The sequence below is a fragment of the Staurois parvus genome, unplaced genomic scaffold (genome assembly GCF_062004578.1).
Source record: "Staurois parvus isolate SC_StPar_1 unplaced genomic scaffold, SC_StPar_1.0 ptg000131l, whole genome shotgun sequence".
Lineage (NCBI taxonomy): Eukaryota > Metazoa > Chordata > Amphibia > Anura > Ranidae > Staurois > Staurois parvus.
Genome location: NW_028317927.1, coordinates 13,031,356 through 13,053,387, shown reverse-complemented (window position 1 = coordinate 13,053,387; position 22,032 = coordinate 13,031,356). Strand labels below are relative to the sequence as shown.

Here is a 22,032-nt window from a genome sequence, read left to right as displayed (position 1 = left end):
ACATGGAAGGGCGACACATGTCAAAAAACAACAAACAAAAATTCCCAGCTCACTTACCAGCCAGCCTGTAACAAACTGAATTACCCTGTCTAACAGTTCACGTTAAAACAAGGGATTTAGTTTGCACACATTTGAAAATATATGCGTAAGCTGCAGAGGCCACGTCATGACACCCCAGTGCACTGCAGTCCTAACTCTATCAATTTTGAGAGTCTCCAAAGTTAGAGCACATATATAATAATGGATAGATTGAGGGCAGGTATGCCTGAAGGGAGCCTATCCCTCCTAAAAAGTATAGGGACGCAATGGACACTCAGCAATAGCACAATGGCAATGAAGGTAGCCAGTGCGCCCCCTCACCAATTTACCAACAGTACACACAAATGGCAACCACCTCAACCTATAACTGGCCTTTGCATCAAGGAGCACACGGAAGTCATCAAGCAGCCTGTCATAATAGTGTACTTGTTATAGGTGGAATTGCCTCCTGCCACAAGGGAGATATAAAAATAACACCTCCTGCACTCTAGGACTCAAACCAGAGGTGGAGGAATTGAGGAACCTCAAAACAATTCCACCAGTGCATGGAAGGATGTGCAGCTCTACAACAAGGCTGGGGAAGCCCGACTGATACTGTGAAGTGAAGCAAAAAGAGCGCACCAACATTGCGCATTACCTCAGTAATTCAGTGATTTTGTTTAATAAAATATATATACTCACAAACAAGGATGTAAAACAAGCATTACAGATCCTCAAAGGAACTGGGGAGTATAGAGCCAATGTAAGTCATGTCACGAGAGTAGACTTTCAAAGTGAGGCTGACGCGTTTCAAAGGGAGATCCTTCTTCATCAGAGCTCAGGAAGATGTTGTCGGCACTCCCTATGCCGCATTACATCTCACATAGCAACCGGAACTGAACTGCACTGCAGTGGTCCCCATGCTGTACAGAGGTACTGGAGATTAAGAGTTAAAGTCAAGTGCACCTTGGAGCCTGCATTATGTGCATGGCGGGGTTCCATGCCTCTACTTTTTTATATGTTAAAAAAAATCTGAAGAATATATTTTAAAACAATATATTTTTAAAAATATATTTTATTAAATATATTCTTCAGATTTTTTTTAACATATAAAAAAGTAATTTTAACATATTTTTACATACATTTGTAAATGCATTCCAAAAATGTAGATTTGTATTTTTAAAGACATACAGTATATTTGAAATGTATTTTTAAAAATATTTTTCATATATTTTGTAATAAAAACGCATTTCAGCATGCATTGTGTATATATACTGTATATATATATATATATATATATATATATATATATATATATATATATATATATTGAACTATATTGCATATGGCCAAAATTGTAGCATTTCAAATATATGTCAATATATATGGGAAGAATATTTTTAAAATATATTTCAAATATGTTTTTCTTCCCTGTGGGATCCCATGTGTAGCAGAGAGACTCTTTCTCAGGTGCATAGCACAGCCTAGAAGAACCCACCCTGGGGTAAGTCTCATGTGACCTGGGATCGAAGCCCAATGAGGTAATTGGGAAACATGGAGAATATGACTACTACCCATCTGTCCCACCTTCACATGTATGGCCAACATTACTTTTTCTCTGCTCAATGCCTGCTACTATCCACTCAAAACCACCAGCAATTAAACTAGTATTGCTGACAATTGCACAATTTATGGTATGCCTCCCATGTCTATGTGACATAGCTGAGGCCTGATGATTAACTGCTCAGACTTGAAGTATTGCAATGTGGGAAAAAGGCAGATAGCATGTTACATGCTTCCGTATAGCTGGAGTTATAGGGACTTTAAAGACCAACAGTGGGGTTCTGTGCAGTAGGAGAGCAGCGGCAAGGGTAAATGCACTGGAGGGTGCCTAGCATGGGATGGGTGGGTTTTGGGATTTTATTAAAGTGACGGGTTTGCTTTGAGCAATCAACTCTTTATGAGCATTTAATGTTCCAAGCATTGTGCACAAAAGACTAACCCTGCACATACAAAATAATGTCAATCTGATATTCTCACTCTGTCCTGTCCTTTCTGTCAGATATATTTGAAATGATTCATTGAGATGAAAGGAAGCTGTGCAGGCAATTAAGAATTTGTATGTTGCAGTAACTACTTTTGTGACATATGTTCAATTGGATTTGCCTGTGGGGAAAACCTGAAAGCATTATTTATCATTATGTCTTCTTTAATTTGGATGACATACTCTTACAGAAATATACTGAATTCAGCCCAAGGAAAAATAAGCTGTTGGCAGTGCCCAATGAAAGAACCCAGCTGCTGAAGGTTCTGTGAAAATTATGTACATTTTGTTTGCCAAAAGGAAAGAAAGTAACAAGCATTGCACTTGTAACACATACAAGGCTTGCAGATAGAACAAGAAAACATCTACAACCTTTCTCTCCTTACTGGCTTAAAGTGTTACTAAACCCAGGACCTTGCATTCACAATATCTGGTCTTCCACAGTACACAGAACATGAAAATGCAATTAATTTAGTAAATATAAACTGATAAATACTTTTTCTCATCAGCAGTTAGAGCAGTCTTGTGACTTTCATCAGTGTTCAGCAGAGCACTGGCTAAAGCTTGCAGGAGGAGTTTTCAATCTCCCCTGACTGTCCTATGAGGCTGCATGACCCTTGAACCTATGTCTGGACAGTACTTATGGGCCCTGTGCTGATCACATGCACTCTCCCAAAAAAAAGAAAAACTCTCCAGCAATACACACCAAATAGAGCTTGTAGAGATTTGCCGCTGTCAGATTTTTTTTCACCATCTGTGTCCCATTGCAGAGATTTCTCTTCACTTCCTGTCCCAGAGTCAAACATAAAAAAAAGGGTCAGGGACTTCTTTTGCTGCATTTCTGTGGATAGGGCAGCCCATTGCCTACATACAGAAAGCAGATGCTCAGGTCTGAAGGGAGACGTAAGCAGCGTGACTCGCCACACAGCATGTCATCACAGTGTTTCACAGTGCACTGCAATGTATAATAGATCATTCCGTAGAGCTGTGGATCCTCTTCCATACAAAGCTGTGGAGATTATGTAGGTAAACAATGGAGTGGGGTGTCTTCGGATGATAAGGTGTGCCGTGGATGCTCCATGAATGTCCCATCATCCCAGGTGTACAGGGGGCCCCTTCCAGAGGACACCCCGGTGCCCCCTCTGTGACGATTGTGCGCAATAGAGACATGGACGCTGTATGTGACAGCCATCTTGTTAGGTCTCAGCCATGTTCTCTCCTGTCCTCCCTCCTCCCTTTTGAATGGAATGTATAGCTGTAAGTTGAACGGAAGTCAAAAGAACCTCGTATCCTAAATAAAACACAGCTAGATAAAGCTAAAGGGCTGCAAACCGCTAATTAGTCTGGTTCAAGTGGTCTTCTTTAAAAACCACTTTCCTCTGCTTGATCGTAAAACAATAACTCAGTCAATCATGACCTGTTAGGCCATTAGAGCTACAGCATGCCATAAAACGTGCATTCCACATAAGACATTTTTCATACAATTCATAAAGTTCATCGGGAACTGGGCACATTAATATTAGGTATATATTCGGATAGATCATTTTAATATGAGTCACACAAGACCTTATATCACTATATTAGTACCTACACGAGAGAAGAAGCAGTCACTTTCATCCTGGGTGACAAGGGTACGCTATGTTTGGTATCTTTAAGTTTGGAATATAATTCTGAATATTAATCTGCCAGTTGCTAGGATGCTACCTGTACCTATTGGAGGTTATTAACCGTAGTATGAAATTGTAAGGCGACTTGGTCATAACTTTGGTTACCGCCTAACACCGATCCCCAAACTGGATGATTGGTCATTTGTTCTCAGGAGACACCCCTTTGATATCATAGAAAAAGACTGACAGGCTGGAGAAAAGGCAGCTTTCGTTTAACATCAATCAGGAACCATCTAAGAGATTTGAGAGCCAAGGCAACCTTTTTTGTTCAGACAAATGGACTCTGCTCAAACCAAAGACATTGCAAGTATTCTGCCTTCTGAATTCCTTTCTTTTAATTCTCTGTTGTTTTATTGTTCTCTTTATATCTCTGTAACATCTTTTTTCTGTAAATATTTTTAATTGCACCATTTTAACCTTTTTAGTAATAAATCCTATTTTGCAAAATGTTGAAACTGTCTCTAAAGCTTTTAATGCAAACTAAAGAATCCCTGTCTTTTGAAGAGTGCTACTGTATGTAATAATCCTCTGAATATATCTGTCTGTGGTGACAGTGTTTATTACAGACGCTTATGCTAATATCATAGCGTTACTGCTAAGATTTGTGAGTTTCCGCCTTCTCTATAAAAAGGTGGTGGTGGCAGTGTGAAGAGTTAATTGCGTAATTAACCTGACCCAGTAACAATCGCTCTCAGGCTGCCGGTACATAGATTGTAGTCCCGCAAGCTAGAAAATCTTTGTGCAGGGCGCAGCTGAGAGAGGCATTGTTGCGCAAGTGACATTGTGGTGCGAGATCGGCTGGTCCTTCTGTCACGAGTTGGTGAGAAGGGGCGGGGGTCGGACGCCACATTCCGTCACACCCTCCATCCTCTCCTTCACCTTGCTCCTAGGCCTCTGTCTCTGGGCATACCAAAAGCTGATCTCTCGGCCTCACAAGTGGGGTGGTGGTCTCTCTGGCACCCCTGCTACATTGTCTAGATGGGCTGCCTTCATGGTAGGATGAGCAGCTCCGACCACGGCCACCTCTGCCCTGGCTCCATTCTTAGCATTATGGAAAAACGAAAAAGAATTCTCCTGCGCTCCAAGACTCAGACAGGTGGCACAAGATGGAACCAGGCCTGGGGAGAACGAACACCACTGCATAAAGGGCTGTGCAGCTCCAAACCAAGGCTGGGGAAGTCCAATCAGCACTGTAAAATGAAATAAAAAACAAGAAGCGCACCAGCCTTGCGCATTACCTCAGCGACCAAAATTTATTACTTGTAAAAAACATACTCACAAACAGCGAATAAAATCAGGCATGTAAGTCCTCTCAGGGACTTGAAGATAACATGAGTCCCATCAGGGGAATAGGTGTTCAGTACAGCTGACGCGTTTCGAAGGGAGTCCCTTCTTCCTCAGAGCTAAATTCTTAGCATTGTTTATAGCTCATGGCTGTTTAATAGCTGCTAGATCAACGTCTACTGGCAACACAGTGAAAGAGGCAGAAGATGATCTACTGCTGCTACCATAGACCACTTCTAGAGCAGGTGCAAGACTCAGAACTAATGTATAGAGAAAGCCGCTATTCAGTTTGGTAGGAACAGAGAAACGTGGAAGCCATTTTTTGGCACACCAGGCTCGTTAATTTTAACAGAAAAACAAACCCCCCTTCTACCACCCCCAGTGCCTCGCCGAGCTCCCCCATCCCGTTAGAGAACCCCAAACTGATGACAGCAATTCCACCGGCTCATACCTCCCAACTTTTTGAGATGGGAACAAGGGACACCTGTTAGCAAAGGTATGTAGGCATAGGACACACACCCTGCCATGCCCCCTTAAAGAGGATTATACAAAAAAATATTAGTTAAACCCACAAGTGCTTTTTTTTTAACACTACTATTCCTTTACACTGGCTTTTGAAAATTACAAATGCAACAATTTAAAAACTGGATGAAAGGTTTAGCACCATTAAAACCTTTTTGAAAGATAAATAGTGCATTTTATATACAACTATTTAGATCAGAACAAAATGAGAGACAAATGAAGAGTAAAAAGGGACAGTTGGGAGCTATGTTTCGAAATCAGGGACAATTGGGAGCTATGCCGGCTTACCATAGAGTTCATCAGGGACCAGAATGTCCCTGATGAGCTCTTTGGCAGCCTTTCTCAACCAGGGTGCCCAGGTGCATTGAGGTTTCTTCAGGGGTGTCTTGAGGTTTCTTCATGGGTTCCTTCTTCAGGGGTGCCTTGGCAAAATGGTTTCTGTCTTTTGTTTACCAGCTATTACTAGCTTGTACAAGCATCGGATCAGACCAGTCTGTTATCTAAAGGGCAGAAGAGACATCTGGGGGTTTATTTACTAAAGCTGGAGAGTCCAAAATCAGACTCCCTTCTGCATAGAAACCAATCAGCTTCTAACCTCAGCTTGTTCAGTGAAGCTTTGGCAATGAAACCTGGAAGCTGATTGGTTTCTATGCAGAAGAGAGTCTGATTTTGGACTCTCCAGCTTTAGTAAATAAACCCCCTGGGGTCTATTAGACCCCAGAAGTCTTAATAAAGAGGACCTGTCACTGCCTATTCTTATGACAATGGATATTAACATTCCTTATGATAGCAATAAAAGTGATTAATAAAAATGTAAAGGGACGGTGAAAATAAAAAATAATAATAATGTGGGTTTTTTAATGCGCACCCATCTGGCTGTGCTCGTGTACAAAGGCATGTATATGTAAGTTGCACACGCATATGTAATCAAGCAAGAAGATATACTGACAAGAAGAATCAATGAACTACCATGGCTCTGTGGAGTTCATTGAGAACTACAAGCTGGCAGCTGCTAAGGCTGTCGGGACTTGCAGTCTTTGTGAATGAGTGATGTGGCTGGGTGGCAGAAGATTCCCCACTAGTTGTCAAAGCGGGGATTGGGGGCTGGTCAGATCGTAACATGTTAAATGTTACACCCTGAATTAGGATGTAACATGTTAAGGTGAATTCATCCTTAAAAGAAAAGCGCTAGTGTGCATGGAGCCTACTAGTGGCTATGTTCCTTTAGTCCTCATGCACACTGGACGTTTTTACAGCTGCTCCTTTTGGCTTTTGACATTTTTTTCTACAGCTAGTAAACCCCCAGCATGTTATCCTATGTGTCAATGCACACACAGACTGACAGTTTTTTGGCAGGGGCGTTTTTTTGACTGGAAAAAACCCCCAGAACTAGTGGGTTTCCAGAGGAGTTTTTTAGCTCTAAAAACGCTCTAATGCTGAAAAACTCGGCAAAATGCAGTAAAACGCAGCAAACCAGCATTTTTGGACATTTTTTTGAGCAAAAAGGTTTTTTTTTTGGGGGGGGGTAAAAAAAACTTTAAAAAAGCAAACATGGGAAAACACGGAAAAATGCAGCAAAACGCACCTAAACTCTAATGCAAAACCATAAAAAAGTTGTAAAAGTTGTGTTTTTAATGTGCCTTTACACAGCTAACGTTACCAGCGTTATTAAAACGCCCAGCGTGCGTGGAGCCTAATGTTGTGCCTGTGTCGATCTATGATGATAGGTGGTGATAGTGTGAATGGTTGACTAGTGCTCCCTATCGCGTTCCAACTTCAATAAAACCCAACAAAGCGCGCTGTCACAGTTCACATTTGAGTTGGGTGAGACAGCCAGATTTGTATTTTTACATTAACTCTTTATTGGCCTACAATTATAGACAGAAACCACCACTGGGATTTTTGCAGCTGATCACAGAGAAGGTGCATTCACAAGTGTGAACGCACCCTTAGAAGTTTGCCTTCTGTATTGTATGTTAATGGAAGGAAACTCATCCTGTCCTGAGCCTAACTTTTGGGGCCGACTCACTCACTCTGAAACTGTTCGGAATACTTGAAGGTTTTCTGATGAATCCACGTGACCCGGTGGCGTACCGCGTAGGGAGGGGGGCTCTGATGTCATGATGCTTAAAGGAGTATTACACGGCGAGTATAGGCAGTATGGAGATCACACAGAGGATATCAAAACTTAACACAATGTGATTGTTAATGTTCTGAAATGTGAGTGCATTAATGTCTGAAGCATAAATAAATATTTTAAAGAAGATAAGGCACTATATTTGATTCTTTTGGTTGCATGTTACAATACATGGAGCAATAAGGAGGGGAGCTGTAGAAAGTGGAAAGACCCCCTGGAGGAGACAGGGAGAAATCCATCCATCGTAATCCAGCATTTCAATCAGTGGAAATAGCAGATTACTACACTCATCTATCCATCCATCCATCTGGGATAACGACACAGTCTGAAAAATACCCACTAGTCCATATATAGGACACAAGCTGGTTTGACCTCAACGGTTTGGTAAAAAAAATTAAGGTAAGTGCATAGAGGAGATGGAGCACTTTTTGCAATATTATCATGAAGTGGACTTCTGTTTATATTTTGATTATTATTCATTTTATTTGATTTTATTTAATTTGATCAGTTTAACAATTTTTGTAATCACAGAATTGTACACTGCACATTTTAAAGTTAATGGAAACTTTTCCTTATCACAATTTTTTAATTGGAATATCAATATATGATTGATATATTTGATCACATATAACTGGGATTATCAGTGGAGCGCGACACATTTTAATATAATTTTGATCTCTTTATTGGCCGCTTTATTTATCACTGTCGCTCTGGAGTCAGTGTGCGGCTCTGCACTGTACCAACCAATATCATGTCTATTTCCTTTCCCAACGACACTACTGAAACGTCACTGACCACGTGGAACACGTGACAAAAACACCTAGCATGGCTTCCTGTCTTTGTTTTATGGAGCCATGTTGTCAGGGTTTGTTCTCATATTGAAATGAATGTGCTTGGTCTACAACAAAATGGCTTCTACTTGTCTATGTTCCTACGAGACTGAATAGCGGTTTTCTTCATACGTCAGTTCCTAGTCTCGCGTTTGCTCTCGAGGTGGTCTATGGTAGCTGCAGCGGGTCATATTCTGCTTCTTTCAGTGTGCTGCCGGTAGACGTTGATCTGGCAGCTATTGAACGGCTATGAGCTACGATCAACGCCGAGAATTTGGCCGGGGAAGAGGTGGCCGTGGTCGGGGCGTCTCATCCCAACATGCAGGCAGCCCGTCTAGAGAATGTACCGGGGGTGCCAGAGAGAGACCACCACCCCACCTGAGAGGCCGGGAGATCGGCTTGTGGTATGCCCGGAGACAGGGGCCTAGGAGCAAGGAGAAGGAGAGGATGGAGGTAGGTAGGGGGTACCAGGGTGTCGTCTGGTAGGGACACCTGGGATGATGGGACATTCACGGAGCCTCCAGGGCCCACCTTATCTTCTGAAGACACCCCACCCCATTGTGTACCTACACGATCTCCACAGCTTTGTATGAAAGAGGATGCACAGCTCTACAGAATGATCTATTTTTACCATCTGTGTCCCCATGAGGAGATTTCCCTTTTCTTCCTGTCCCATAGCCACAACAGGAAGTGAGAGGAATTTCCTGATTATCACTACAGCTAGTGTCCCCATTGGAAGATTGCAACTATGTTCCTGTTTTGGTGACAACCAAAAATCTGTGATTGTTCTTTCACTTTTGGTCATAACCGTAAACAGGACCAATAGAGAGGGTGAATCTCCATAATGGGGGCACAGACAGCAATAAAAACCTGATCCCACTCCACTCTACCCTAAATTAACCATCTGACTTCTAAAAGGTTTTACCCCCTTCATGACTAGGGATTTTTGCTATTCCACTCTCTACCCTAACTGGCAATTACGTGGTCATGCGACACTGTATGCAAACTAAATTTGTATAATTTTATTCACACAAATAGAACTTTATAATGGTGGTATTTGATCATTTGTTTAAAAAAAAAAAGTCTTCTTTATTCATACATTTAGGCCATAATGTATTCTGCTACATCTCTTTGGTTAAAAAATAAAAGTCCCAAAGAGTATATTGGTTAGTCTGTAGGTAAGTTATAGAATCTACCACAGTATATACACTCACCGGCCACTTTATTAGGTACACCCGTTCAATTGCTTGGTAACACAAATTGCTAATCAGCCAATCACATGGCAGCAACTTAATGTACTTAGTCATGTAGATGTGGTGAAGACGACTTGCTGGAGTTCAAACTGAGCATCAGAATGGGGAAGAAGGGGAATTTAAGTGACTGAGCGTGACATGGTTGTTGATGTCAGATGGGCTGGTCTGAGTATTAAAAAAAACTGCTGATTTACTGGAATTTACATGCACAACCATTGACGATCACGGCGTCAGACCCCAGCCCTTCTCACCAAACTCGTGACCGAAGGACTATCCAATCTAAAACCGCGCTGTCACGTGCGTAACAATACCACGCCCAGCTGCACCCTGCACAATGATTTTCCAGCTAATGGACCACAATAGATGTTCCTGAAGCCTGGGAGCGATTGTTACTTTGTCAGGTTCATTATGCAATTAACCCTTCACACTGCCACCACCTCCTTTTTGTACAGAGAAAGAGGAAACTCAGCAATATTAGCAATAACACTATGATGTTTGAATAATCGTTTGTATACACAATGTCACCGCAGACAGATGTATACAGACGTTTAACACACAAACACACAGTAGTGCTCTTCAGAGACAGGGGTTCTTAGTTTGCATTTAAGAGCTTTAGAAACAGTTCAATACTTTTAGATAATAGGATTTATTACTAAAAAGGTCAAAAGGGTGCAATAACAATATTTACAGAAAAAGATATAGCCAATATATATATATATATATATATATATATATATATATATATATATATCCCTCACCGTTTATATCATGATCAATAACTTACCCTCGGTGCATGTAGCTGCCTAGCCACTAGTAGATTAATATGCAGAATGATCTGCTGAATGTCTACATGTTAAATATGACATACCTGCGTGGGACGGTTAAGGAAATATAATTTACTGCTCTCCTGTAGATTTCAGCTAGGGGGTGTAATATATCAGACGACTTGTATTAAAGTGACCGCTCTGAATATATGCCTGGTCTCCTTGTAAGTCTTTCATATTCCAAGATATGAAATCATAGGGGAAAGTGGATTTTGAATGTGATGTCTGTTTTACGGCTTATCTGGAATGTCTTTGAAGCTCAGTGAAGGACTTGGTTTATGGCTTTACGATCCTTTTCCAAGCAAGAGCCTCGCGGACATACGGGGCCAGGCTAATTGGGGTTTATAACCATGAAGCCCTCCCACTGTGTTTGCTGCCTGTGATCTCTGCATCATACAGACCACATTCCTGAGGGAGGGGGGAAATTGGAGGGACGCTGATTTGGGAGTAGAAATGATACAAGATGGAAGATCCTTTGCAAGATGTATGACCGCATCTATCTCTGTATGCTCACTTGCTACAACCATCTCTAGGGTTTACAGAGAATGGTCCGAAAAAGAGAAAATATCCAGTGAGTGGAAGTAGTGTGGATGAAAATGCCTTGTTGATGTCAGAGGAGGATGGGCAGACTGGTTTGAGATGATAGAAAGGCGACAGTAACTCAACCACACTGGGTGCCACTCCTGTCAGCTAAGAACAGGAAACGGAGGTTACAAATCACACAGGCTCACCAAAATTGGACAGTAGAAGACTGGGAAAAGGCTGCCTGGTTGATGAGTCTTCATTTCAGCTGCAACATTTAGTTGGTAGGGCCAGAAATTGATATAAACAACATGAAAGGGGACATAGCTTGGTGTTCCATGTGAGCGGTAGTGTTCCTGTGCAGCTCTGCCAGAATCCTGATAGTTTTCTTGAAAGGAGCCCTTCCCACTCACTGTACCTAACGAGGACACGGATGATCTTGTTAACATCTACATCATGTCACCACCACGACGACTTCGGAGTGCAGCAGCCATGACAAAACGAAAGGAGGAGGGAGTCACCACAGCGCAGCCTTCTCAACATAGCGGGAATGCACTTCCTCAACAGCCCTCTGAAGACCGTTAGAAAGGCGTAGCAGCTACACTGGGCATATTCCCCCACACAGCCAGCAGATCTCCGCCACCTATCCAGCAGGATGAAGTAAGGAAACCAGCCGCTGCAGGGGTTTCTCTACCAGCTAAGAGCCAGATGGCCTCGGTATTGCCCTCTCCTGCTCCTGAAACTGTGAGTACAAGTCATTCCTCACTCTCTAATGCCAGCCAGGCAGACAACTCAGATTTTCCAGAGCCCTCTGTCAAGAAAATATTAGCTGCAGTGCATACATATGGCACTTCCCTAACCCAGCTCATGGTGGAATTTAAGAGTATGAAAGAAGATATCCTGTTTATCTGCCATGACATGCAGAAAATCAGAGAATGGGCCACCACTCTGGAGGGTAGTGTAATCACCATTGAGGATGATTTTCCTCCCCTCCAACAAGATGTTCGCTCTAAAACTATCAAGACCTCAGAGCACTGAGCCAGAATTGAAGACAAGGAGAATTGTCTCCGTTTGGTTGGCTTACCGGAAAAAGATGGAGGGTAAGAATCCTGTAGAATTTGAGAATTGGATCCTAACTACTTTCGGTAAAGATGATCTTACTCCTTTCTTTTCTGTGGAAAGAGCCCATAGGGTGCTATCTCGTCCTCCACCACCAGGGGGGGCAGAAAGACCCTTCTTGCTGAAACTCCTACACTATAAGGACAGAGACATTATCCTTAGACTTGCCTGGCAACAATTGAACATGGAAATCCATGGTGGGAAAATATCTATCTTCTGTGCTGAAATTCAGCATAAGAGAGCTAGATTTGCGAATGTTAAGATGCCTGCGATCAATCCAGGTGTCTTATTCCATGCTTTATCCCACCAAGCTACAAGTGGTGGCCCATGGATCCATACAATTTTTGACTCGCCAAATGCTTCGGCTAATTGGCTAGACCCCAATGAACTGCTCTACACCAATCTTCTGCTTGATCAGGATGCTGACCGGAGGTCTCCCTGTGCTCTTTACAACGTCTCCTGAGTTATGAAGGTGAAGTCGAGGGCAATGAGATCTTCTCGCACATGCAGGAACTGACACACATGGTCACAACATTCTGACAGTTGGCTTTAGCCCTTTTGCTTTCCCTTCAAGTAACCCTGCTGGGCATATTTCAGTTTATTTTGGTTTGGCCCTTTGTTTTAATGGGCCTTAGTTCTGTTTTTTTTTTTTTCTTTTTCCACTTGCTGTATTGTCTTTGTGATTGGTCAGTGTCACCTCCCTCCCATTGTTTTATCAGGAGGATTACAAGTCATTTCGGGGGGGGGGGGGGTTCTCATCGGAGAGGATTTGTATGCAATGTTTGCCTGCATATTCTTGATATGGAACACCAGATTCTACCCACTATCACTTCTGATTGCTCTTACACTCTTTCAGTATGCAATGAGTAAACAAAAGGATGCTATCCTCTTCTGGAATGTTCGAGGATTGTATGATCCAAAAAAGAGGACTTGTGAGTTTTACATTCATCTGTCATCACTCTCCCTCAATTAATTGTATGTCTTCAAGAGACTCATCTGACGGTAGATACTCTCCATTATCTGCGTAGATCCAAGTTTCCTGTCCAGCTCCACGCTACAAACTCTCAGTAATCTAGGGGTGTGAGCATAATGGTGGCTGGGGTGGTGCCTTTTACGGTTCTCTCCTCACAAATTGATTCACTGGGTCGTTGTATTTTTTTGCATTGTAACTGGAATTCTCAGATGTGTGTTCTTGCTAATATTTATAGAAACACAGGGAGGAAAGTGAGCGCTAAATGGCTAGCTGCTGTAACACCAAAAAGGTACCAAAAAACCTGTGCAGTGTTAAAATATGAATATCAAACTTCAAATAAAATGCAAATAAATAAGAAAAGGGCCAATGCAATAATGAATAATAAACGTATCACAGTGTGCAAAAAGTGGTCTTCTAATCATAATATGTCCATAAAGTGACAGTGATGACACTATATACTGTCACTATAAAGTGACCACTGGTGCTGAATAAAGTGCCAATAGTGATAAACGTCCAAAAGAAAGTGATAAATGGAAGATCCAATTATGATCTCAGAAGATGGTGATCAATATTATATATCCAACGATATGGTGATGTGCCAAGTAATGGAAGAATTGCGCACTCACCAGATGCACAATTAAATCACGCATTTAGAGATAAATACTCTTCAGGCCTAAAATAATTTTTTAAACTTGTGCAAAAACGGCTCTGGCAGTAAAAGGGATAAAGGACCCTTTCCTGAGGAGCAGATGCTCATTACACTGCAAGGTCTCTCACCTCCCTGTTATTCCCCGGGTGCGGTGCTGTAGGGAGGCAGGGAGGGGGGGAACTGGGGCTTTCCCTCACATCTGATGTGAAGGGTACTACGATTGTACATTTTTACAAGTGTATATATATATATATATATATATATTGGTGCCCTGTCTGCTGAGCGATGATGATTCAGTATTTATCAGATTCCTGCAGGTATAGATGGAGACTCAGCTCTCATTGAGGTTGTGTTTGATACTCGTGAGGTAGAGAACCGATGTGTGTTGTGGCTTGTTTATCTTTTACAGTATGACTGATTTTTTTTTTAATTTGTGGCCCCCCCCCTCACATATAATTGGGGTTGGAGGTTGTTGTGTTGGCAGTGGGGCAGGCGGATTAGTATAAGGTTTGTGTTTTTGTTTTGTTTTTTATGTTTGTTTGTTTTTCCTGTTTTTGTTCATGTATTGTATTGAAAAGGCCATCCTGCTTGACAAAGCTGCACAAGTGTTGATCAATGTAAACATTCTTTTGCTTTTCTTTTGTTCTTGTAGGGTTCTCTTACACTTTTTTTTTGTTAGATGCAAAGAAAAAATTTAAAATATGTATGGAAACTTTGTTTTTATTAAAAGATTAGATGATTAAAAAAAACAAAAAAAACACGAAAGCATGGATCCATTCTGCCTTGTATCAACGGTTCAGGCTGCTGTTGGTGGTGTAATGGTGTCTGGGATATTTTCTTAACACACTTTGGGCCCCTTAGTACCAATTGAGCATCATTAAACACCATGGCCTACCTGAGTATTGTTGCTGACCATGTCCATCTCTTTGACTACAGTGTACCAATCTTCTGATGGCTACTTCCAGCAGGATAATGCACCATGTCACAAAGCTCAAATCATTTCAAACTGGTTTCTTGAACATGACAGTGAGTTCACTGTAATGGTCTCCACAGTCACCAGATCTCAATCCAATAGAGCACCTTTGGGATGTGGTGGAATGGGAGATTCCCACACCTTGTTTTTGGAAATATTCTGTCATTGGATAGGCTAATCACATGGTACACACCATGAAAGGAGTGCTTAAAGGATAAGTTCACATTTTTAGACAAAAATAATAAATGCACATTTATTTTTGCAGGTAAAAAAATTCACATTTATTATTTTTGTCTACAGGAACCTGGAAAGCATTGCATCAGTGATCAGTAGATCACCATGATGCCGTTATGCCATCATGTAGATCATCATGATGACGCTGATGCCATGCAGGTCTCCTGCAGACCTGTCAAAATATCTGGTTGCCATAGAGGATGTATGAGTAAGCAGATATGCTGACAGGAAGCTTCAATTAACTGCCATGGCTCTCCACAGTGGTGGTGCTACAGGACCTTCAAAAATGCGTTGGGTAGTCCGGAAGTAAGGTGAGCAATTTACGTGTAGTTTATGCTATTTGAAAGCCCAAAGGTGCACCTTGAATTTTGGGCCCCTCTACGTATTTAGGCTGTAAAAATAATGCTGTGTGTGAGAATTACAACTTTGTGAAAAAAAAAAATCAATTTAATTTCTTTGTATTCCAAATAGTTGTGACAAAAATTCCAACGTCAAAAAACTTGCCATGCCTCTTAATAAATTTGGGGAGTATTTATACTGTCCTGGCATTTTAGGCCCTCATGAGGTTATCGGTAGGTCAGGATTAATCAATTTTCAAATATATACCATAGTTTATAGACTATTTAACTTTCACACAGACTAAATAACATACAGTGATTTGGGTTATTTTTACCAAAGAAATGTAGCGAAATACATATTGACCTAAATTTTATGAAGAAATATATTTTATTGTTTTGTAAAATGTTAGAACAGAAACTTAACAAAAATGTATTTTGTTTTTTTTAATTAAAAAAAAAATAATAAAGCCAGTGGTGATTAACCAGTTGCCATCTGCCCTATAGCAGATTTAATGCTACAGGGCAGGCTCCCAGAGCAAAATCACGTATATAAACATGTTGACAGGCAGGGGGCACATGAGCGCGCACCCGCTGGCCTGGCAGTGCTATGATTTGGGTACAACACCAATCACCAGATACAGGATAGTGATATTTAGCCTGGACCTGCTGATCGGTTGTACCGGTTTAGAGCTCATCCTGTGCCTTTGTTTACAGAACACAGGCACAGGAAATGATGCAAACTTCCTTCTCTGGGGCACATTCCGTTTCAGAGAGCAAAGAAAACAGATCCAAGTGCATGTAAGCTCAACTCTGACAAAGCAAAAGCACAGCTAGGTCACATTTAACCGCCTGATCGCAACCCCCCACCCCAGTTAACCTTTCCGCTGCTCTGTCACCGTGTCATTAATACAATGTACAGGTTTTTTCTTTGTTTACTGACCATTTTATTCGTGTCACAGGTGGCTTCAGATAGTATTAGCATCAGGTTGTCCGCCACTACTACATTATCATCATTTAACACTTTGATTGCTAGGAATACACTCACATACATATTATAAACTTCCATTGCTAGTATAGTGTCTGAATGAATCAACATCTTGATCAGAACTATACCAGTGTTCACAATAATAGTGTCCATAAAAACGCAGCGTTAGCTGGTTCAGCCCCTACACCTGCCAGCACCTGCGTTTAGCTCCTCTAACCACATCCCCCAACAAGTACAGTGTCAGTAGATCACTGTCACTTGATATATTACACATAAAACTGCAGCATTAATCAGGCCTGATTTGTGCAAGCACTTGCAGGTAATTGTTTTTTTTTTTTTTTTCGTAGCAGTTCAAGAAGTCCCTGTCAGCCAGGTGCTCTTTTTCCAGTTAGTCACACTAGGTACCTATAAATTTTAGTGGCCAAAATGTACTCTAGTGAAGACCCACAGGATTTGGAGTATGTCAGATGAGAGCGAAGGGGAAGCCTCACTGACAGAATCTGCCTCAGAATGCAAACCTGTAGAGCGCAGCGGCACCCTGACAGCTCACACAATGGAGTAGAGGTCCCTGCTAAGGACCCCATGCCCAGGTTGCTGAGGTGTTAGAAGTGCATGATGATTCTCATATGCAGCAGAGCTGTACTACCTTTTGGTAAACTAGTGAGCACCAGCTGCCTAGTACATCCTGGTCTTTTACATACCAGCACTGCAGTATCACTTGGTGACATGGAGAGTCCCATAAGTGCAGTACAAGTTGGTGCGGTGGCTATCACAAGTAGTGTCCTGCAGCCACCAAGATTCAAACACCCGTAGAGCACATAGTGTCCTTACAGATGTGCTTGCAAATCTTGATTAGCAGCGCACAAATTCTGCAGCATCTGTACTCCCCCCCCCCCCCCCCCCCCCCCCCCCACTGCCAAACCCAGAATTCAGGTGGAAACAGCAAATGTAACTACTCTCCTTGTTTTCTTTTTTGTTTTTAAGCTGTTTTTCACAGATGATCTGTATGGATTGATTTGTCAACCAAAGCAAATTTTACACATAGAAATTTATCGACGCCACCTCAAATTCAAACCGTGTCAGACAATTTGCATGGAAACCGCCTATGGTTTCCAAATGTTTGGGATCTAGTCCTCAACATGGGCATTACTAAAAAGAATGAGTCACGTTCATATTGGTCCAGAGACCCGATTCATTATATGCCTGTGTTCTCTGCTGCCATGGCCATGAGAATATAATGCGATTTGTGCATTTCAACGACAATACTCCAGGTTACCCTGAATATGGTAGGCTCCAAAAAATTCAGCCCCTCAGTGCCAATCACATATATGTGGATTGGATGCTGTTTGAATCGCATCCAATCCGCATGACATGACATGAAATAACATTGCTTCTTATGGTGCCTGTTCACATATGTTCGGTACACTGGCGGTGCGGATTCAATGCAGTTTGAAAAATAATCGTGTAATTTCGGAGCAGTGCCTTCAAGTTCAGGTTCGGATTACAGGCTATTGACTTCTATTGGAACTGTTTCTAAACCGCACATGGGTGAACAGGATAAAAGCAGAACTGATCCTGTCCTGAACCTGATGTAAACCTGACATGATCCGCTGAACAACTACTGTGTCAGCTGTGAAACCTGAGTTTCAGTCCACACCGCACATGTGTGAATCAGCTCTCATAAATCACTTTAACCAGAAATTTGCAGATGTATATACGCCCCAGCAAAACATATGCATTGATGAGTCCCTCATTAATTTTTCTGGCCACCTTGCATTCAAACCATTTTTCCCCAGCAAGCGTGCCCAGGGATGTGCAATTCCTATTGCCCGACGCCCAGAACATGTAGTGCCAGGCAGGTAGTGTTTTTTTTTTTTTTTTGTCTTTAGCCCTGCTGCGGGCAAGCAGCAGGGCTTACCTGACAGGTGGAAGCATTCGGCCGGCAGCGCTGCCGCTCGATTGCTTCCACACAGCCCACAGTGGCAGCCTCTCTTCCCCCCCCCCCGCCTGCTATATATCCCGGGCTCCACTTCCCCACCTGCGGGCTCAATGTGTGCTGGCGGGATGCGGTATAGGGGAGGGAGGAGAGCGGAAACAAAAACTTTAATAGAGAAATACCAAATGAACACTTACATCACATCAGTTGAAATCGGGCCTCAAACACATGATGAAGTCACGGGACAGTGACGTAACGCGTGGGTCTGTTAGCGGAGCATGGTGATGGTCGAAGTATAAACCCATATCAATGATTTTAACTGATGTACCGTATTTCGCGCTCCATAAGACACACCTGACCATGAGATGCACCTAGGTTTTAGAGGTGAAAAACAAGAAAAAAAATATTCTGAACCAATGAACTGCAGACACAGTACAGGAGATGACCAGAGACTGCGGACACAGTTCATGGGATGACCAGAGACTGCGGACACAGTACATGGGATGACCAGAGACTGCGGACACAGTACATGGGATGACCAGAGACTGCGGACACAGTACATGGGATGACCAGAGACTGCGGACACAGTACAGGGGATGACCAGAGACTGCGGACACAGTACAGGGGATGACCAGAGACTGCGGACACAGTACATGGGATGACCAGAGACTGCGGACACAGTACATGGGATGACCAGAGACTGCGGACACAGTACATGGGATGACCAGAGACTGCGGACACAGTACATGGGATGACCAGAGACTGCGGACACAGTACAGGGGATGACCAGAGACTGCGGACACAGTACAGGGGATGACCAGAGACTGCGGACACAGTACAGGGGATGACCAGAGACTGCGGACACAGTACAGGGGATGACCAGAGACTGCGGACACAGTACAGGGGATGACCAGAGACTGCGGACACAGTACAGGGGATGACCAGAGACTGCGGACACAGTACAGGGGATGACCAGAGACTGCGGACACAGTACAGGGGATGACCAGAGACTGCGGACACAGTACAGGGGATGACCAGAGACTGCGGACACAGTACAGGGGATGACCAGAGACTGCGGACACAGTACAGGGGATGACCAGAGACTGCGGACACAGTACAGGGGATGACCAGGGACTGCGGACACAGTACAGGGAAAATGCCAGGGACTGCAGACATACTACAGATGACCAGAGACTGCGGACCTTTGGGGAGGGAGGGGGAACGGGTACCTGAAGTTGTCCTTTCTTTAGTGTGGGCATGCTGGCTTCTTCATGCGCTGGCTTCTGTGACAGCCGGGTGCCCACTGCGCATGCGTGAGAAGCGCTGTGCTTTGTGAATTGCCCGGCGTCTTCTGGGACCTGTCGTGTCCCAGAAGTCGCCGGACCGTTCACAAAGTGCAGCGCTTCTCGCGCATGTGCTGTGGGCACCCGGCTGTCACAGAAGCCGGCTCGGGAAGACTGTACAGCGCTGGACAGAGGAACAGGTAAGGTCCTGCAGGAGAGAAGAGCTGAGCGGCCGGCCCTGTATTCTGACATGGCGGCGGTGGAAATACCGGACCGGCCGCTCCATATTCGTTCCATAAGATGCACTGACATTTTCCCCCCTTTTTTGGGGTGAAAAAAGTGCGTCTTATGGAGCTAAAAATACGGTAAGTGTTCATTTGGCATTTCTCCATTAAAGTTTTTGCTTTAAAATTACTACACTATGGGAGTGCTCTTTTTCCTCTGGGGTGCGTCTGAGCTGGCTGATGTTCCTTTGAAAAGGATTACCAGTTTCAACACTACTGAAATCATGGTTATACAGTGAGGAAGGCCATATTCCTGAGATCGGTGTGATTCTATCATCTTGGATATCTATTAAGGGCCCTGTGAGTGTGAGGCCTGAAAGCTGTGTGGCCCCTTGGGGTCTTGGCGTGGAGGTGAGGAGGCATCTTAGCCGGTGATGGATTTATCATTCATTTCACCCAGTTGCTTTGTTTGTTTGGAGTTGGCGGTCTATTTACATAGACTTTATGCCGATTTGATGATTACTTATGTTTATTTTGATGGTCACTCATTTGTTATATGTCACGTTGCTTTAATTATTTTTTGTGCTTATTGATGCACGTTTATTTCCACTGTGCGTTTTTTACTGGCATCAATCCTGATTATAAGGTGCATTTTTAGTTTCATGCACCTTGTATGATTAGTTTTGCACATATATTTCTTTGATTTTTGATTGTCACAGTTTTCTTTGCATGTGCCCTTTTATTTAGGACGTGTTAGTCCTATTATGTTGAATACATCATTTATGTTCACTTGTTGATTATTGTGCACATTGTTTATCATCACAATCCATATTGCACTTAGTTTGGTCTGGTTTCAGGCCTTTACATTTTTATGTATTTATGATGCTTTTATAGTTTCATGCACCTTGTATGATTAGTTTTGCACATATTTTTTGCCATTTGATTTTGGCACAGTTTTCTTTGAACAGTGTTTTTTGTGCACTGTTATTTAGGATGTGTTATTCCTATTATGTTGAATACATTATTTATGTTCACTAGGTAACTATAGCTTGAATATGTTTTGGTGAATACCTAGCAAAAAAAGTAAAATTGTGCCTGTGTCCAAATATATAATGTGCACACACTGCCTTGAAAAAGTATTCATACCAAAAATGTAAGTGTAATTTATTGGGATTTGATGTGATAGACCAACATAAAGTGGCACATAATTGTGAAGTGGAAGGAAAATAAATGTTTTTCAAAATGTTTTACAAATAAATATGTGAAAAGTGTGGCGTGCATTTGTGTTCAGCCCCCCTTAGTCAATACTTTGTAGAACCACCTTTCGCTGCAATTACAGTCTTTTTGGGGTATGTCTTTGCATATCTAGATAGTGAAATTTTTGCCCATTCTTTGCAAAATAGGTCAAGCTCTGTCTGATTGGATGGAGAGCGTCTGTGAACAGAAATTTTCAAGTCTTGCCACAGATTCTCAATGGGATTTAGGTCTGGACTTTGACTGGGCCATTCTAACACATGAAGATACTTTGATCTAAACCAGTGTTTCTCAACCTTTTTCCAGTCGGGGCGCCCTTTTAGAGTATTTTCAGTCAGGAGGCACCCCTGTCCAAGGCTTGGTTCACGTTACTGTGTGTCGTGGAACGCACGCAAAATTGCGTTCATTCCTGACACGCATACAAATGCTCTGCTCTTTAGGGGTACCCCATTCATTGGCAAATGCGGGGTGTTTTTGGTGTGGTGCAATTTTAAAACTTAGGTCGGGGACATTGAAATGAATCGGCTGCCCTACACACATATGTGAACCAAGGGCCTGTTCACCTGTGAGGTTGGAGGGCGGTAAAACCACTCAATTGAGCTGCTTTTACCACCCCCAACTGCTCCCCCTTTCGCTGCAGAAACAGCAGCTGGGGGTATACACATGCTGTTGCCTCAGCTGGAAGTATACCTCCAGGTGAATGGAGTTGAACTGCGACCACCCTGCAACTGTGTGTGCATAGCACAACAGTTGTGGTGTGATGATTGATGCTGGGGTTAAACTAGCAGCAGTCCTTGCTATTAAAGAAGCAGTTCTGATCAGAAAGGAATAGGGGGGTTGAGATTAAAAGTAAAATACATATATACACACACCTATAAAAACACAGACACATGTACACACACAGACACACATACATGTACACACACAGGCGCATGTATACAGCATTATGAAAAGTTACAGTAC

The 22,032-nt window shown here is 42.6% G+C and overlaps 1 protein-coding gene across 1 annotated transcript in view; it reads left to right on the top strand.

The window, feature by feature from the left end:
* Positions 1 to 8,642: 8,642 nt before the first annotated feature.
* The window catches only part of DHX36 (DEAH-box helicase 36), a 96,081-nt gene continuing 82,691 nt past the window's right edge, over positions 8,643 to 22,032 (top strand). The window contains exon 1 of the mRNA XM_089672636.1: positions 8,643 to 8,955. Within this exon, the coding sequence (XP_089528762.1) occupies positions 8,752 to 8,955 (204 nt within the window). The 5' untranslated portion in view covers positions 8,643 to 8,751. The remainder of the gene's footprint in view (positions 8,956 to 22,032) is intronic.